This window comes from Hipposideros armiger, unplaced genomic scaffold, assembly GCF_001890085.2.
Source record: "Hipposideros armiger isolate ML-2016 unplaced genomic scaffold, ASM189008v1 scaffold_562, whole genome shotgun sequence".
NCBI classification, from domain to species: Eukaryota; Metazoa; Chordata; class Mammalia; order Chiroptera; family Hipposideridae; genus Hipposideros; species Hipposideros armiger.
In genome coordinates, this window is record NW_017731912.1 from 310220 (window position 1) to 312826 (window position 2607).

At 34.5% G+C, this 2607-nt stretch overlaps 1 protein-coding gene across 1 annotated transcript in view; it reads right to left on the minus strand.

The window, feature by feature from the left end:
- The window catches only part of ABCA5 (ATP binding cassette subfamily A member 5), a 92436-nt gene that overhangs the window by 51567 nt on the left and 38262 nt on the right, over positions 1-2607 (minus strand). The window contains 2 exon segments of the mRNA XM_019623806.1: positions 298-490; positions 2394-2541. Coding sequence (XP_019479351.1) covers positions 298-490; positions 2394-2541 — 341 coding nt within the window.

Sequence of the window (2607 nt, forward strand, 5' to 3'; positions counted from 1 at the left end):
TGAATAAATTTATAAAGTTAATATTTGTTTTAATCTATAACAATTAAGAGTTTAAAACAGCTTAATTGTGTAAACACTAGGTTTTGTTACTGTTTCATTGAGATATAAAATCTCAAACCTAGCAGCAACCTTATTCCAAATGATTGCAAAGAAAATAACTTAAAAGAGAAGTAGCCCTTATTAATACTGTCTTAAAAAACAGGAAATGTATACTAAATCTTCTAAGATACCACACTTACATACATTATTTGAAAGATAGGATTTAAATATGGCATATGCCATCATCAGTTCTTATACCTAAATTGCCAGATTAAATCATACCTTATAGCTTCTTTTCCTACAAATTCTGAAGAAACGGGCTCAATAATTTCACTAAAACTAATATTCCCATTAACATTGCCCTCTGGTAACTCCTTATAATTTCTTTTGTTCTTTGACCAATATGATGGCTTCAGAAAATATAAAGACGATCTCCGTAAGCCAAATTCCCCTGAAAAATAGAAATCTGAGTTATAACAAATTATTTCTGAAAATGAATTTTTAAATCATAAAGGCAGCATGTAAAACACGTAACAACCTAGATCTAAAGTTTAGATATAAAGTACTAAATCAATATTGTGTAAAAAATAAAAGTTTTATTAACAAATCATTCAGTTCATAAGTAGTTTCAGAGTTGCTGAGAGTACATGGGAATGTAAATGTGAGTGAAGCACATTTTCTGCCCTAAAGGAACTTACACATTTATGAGTACACATATATATTAATACCAAGTGGCTAAAACACAATGCAGAACATGAGGCATATATATCATGCATAATGCTAATAAGAGTTCAGAAGAGCAAAAGGTTATATCCTGAAGGCTTGAATGAGTATCATCTTAGATAGTCTCTGAAAACAGGTAGTATTTAGCAAAGTGGATATAGTTCACAGAGAATTTTTAGAATTAGGAGAGTAACACAGAAACAGGACAGAAATAGGAGACTTAGATATGGCAGACAGCAAGACATGTATCCATTTTCTCCTCTTCCCCCCAAAAGACCGACACGCCCCATTTTTTTAAATATCCACTAGTCTTCTAGATGGCCACATGTTTCAAAGGGATCGGATTCCAATTACACAGAAGATTCTAATCGATCTAATCAGTCCCTGGCATGCTCTGGTGGCTGTTACTGCTCCTACCATAAGTATGTAACCAATCAGGCAGAAGCAAAGGGCTGAATTCAGGGAAAGGTTCACCTTCCCTCTTCCACTGGACATGAACTAAGAAGAAAAGCACCCTGTAACCACGAGGAGAGGAAATCTGCCAGATTCTGAGACAAAAATGGCAAAAGCATGGACAAAGTGGGTCCCTGATGACACAGTTGAGGAAGTCAACCAACTTGGAGCCCATCCTATCTCTGGACCTCCTCTTAAGTGAAACAATTGATTTCCTTCTTGTTTAAGCCAATTAGAAAGATTTTTCTGTTATGAGTAGCTAAAAACAATCTGATACACTAGAAATGTGTTTAAATATGTAAATAGGACCGTACAAATGAATACATAAATACCTGAGGAGGAGGAGAGTGAGGAGAGTAAATATGTAAAGGTATTGTGGAGGACATTACTATATAACAAGTTTCTATTTAATTCACCAGGATGTGCCCACCAAGGTTTTTGAGCAGGTGATTAACTTGATTCAATGGAAAGACAGACTTGTGGTGGGTAATTAGATGAGAGGTATTGCAACGGTCTAGACTAGTGCTGCCCAATACAACTTTCTGCAGTGACTGAAATGTCCTGTACCTGTATTGTCCCACATGGTAACAGCCATACGTTGCTACTGAGCACCTGGAATGTGGTTTGTGCTACTGAAGAAATGAATTGTAAATTTATTCAATTCTAAATTAGATTTTAAATACCATGTGCCTAGTAGTTAAGTTACCATATAACAGAACAGTGCACGGCCAGAACACAGACAAAAGTAATGAGAAACTCAAGGGGAAAAGTAAAGAGGGTACTGGATATCTAATAATTTTTGAATCTACAGAAGTGCTATAGATGCAAGATAGGAGATTAGAGGAATAGTAGGAGATACAAGATTGCTTCACAGGTTTGGATCTTAAAGGGTAAAATAATGAAACACTTTAGACAAAAAAGGCTGACATAGGGGAAGGACCAAGTTAAGAAGTTCAGTTAGGGAATGAAGGCTTTCAAAACAAACTGCTCTTTTTATACAATCTCCTTACAGTCAGTAGTTAATACACAGGTATAAAGTACTATACTTAACTTAATTTTAAATAAGTTTAATAATGAATATGACTTGGGTACTCTGGCTGGAAAAAAAATTAAGTTGACCCTATGTAGGCAAAAAAACTAAAAATCTTTAAAGTTAAATCCAGTAACTACCTGCATACCTGGAACGACTTGATCAAGATAAACAGCCAACAAGACATAGAATACACTATTAAGTGCTAGCATGATAATAGTAATAACTAGAGGATATGGGCCTTCAGTCCAATTAGAAAATAAAGCACCTTCATTAAAATCTTCCAAATGCATGACCTGAAAAACAGAAAAACCAACTTTACTATATAAAAATAATAAAAATAAGCAAAAGCTAATGCTACC